General features: G+C 79.6%; 1 protein-coding gene across 1 annotated transcript in view; it reads right to left on the bottom strand.

Annotated features, from left to right (window-relative positions):
• COL7A1 (collagen, type VII, alpha 1) overlaps positions 1–201 on the bottom strand; it is a gene marked incomplete at its 5' end in the record, with an annotated part of 32,963 nt that overhangs the window by 30,773 nt on the left and 1,989 nt on the right. The window contains one exon of the mRNA XM_009890406.1: positions 29–143. Coding sequence (XP_009888708.1) covers positions 29–143 — 115 coding nt within the window. The remainder of the gene's footprint in view (positions 1–28; positions 144–201) is intronic.

Here is a 201-nt window from a genome sequence, read left to right as displayed (position 1 = left end):
CCGGGCCCGCTCGCCCCCAGCCAGGCGCCCGCCCAGGCGGTCCCCGGCGCTGCTGGCCGCCGGCACCCAGGCCAGGCGCAGGCGGTTCTCCGATGCCTCCGTCACCCGGAAGCTGCTGACCGGGGGCAGCGGGGCTGCGTCCGCTGGAGGGCAAAGGGGCAGACAGTAGGGGGAGGGGAGCCCGGGGCCACCCCCGTGGGC

The sequence above is a fragment of the Charadrius vociferus genome, unplaced genomic scaffold (genome assembly GCF_000708025.1).
Source record: "Charadrius vociferus isolate BGI_N301 unplaced genomic scaffold, ASM70802v2 scaffold818, whole genome shotgun sequence".
Lineage (NCBI taxonomy): Eukaryota > Metazoa > Chordata > Aves > Charadriiformes > Charadriidae > Charadrius > Charadrius vociferus.
Note: the sequence above shows the minus strand (reverse complement) of the source record. Positions and strands in the feature narration are given on the sequence as shown.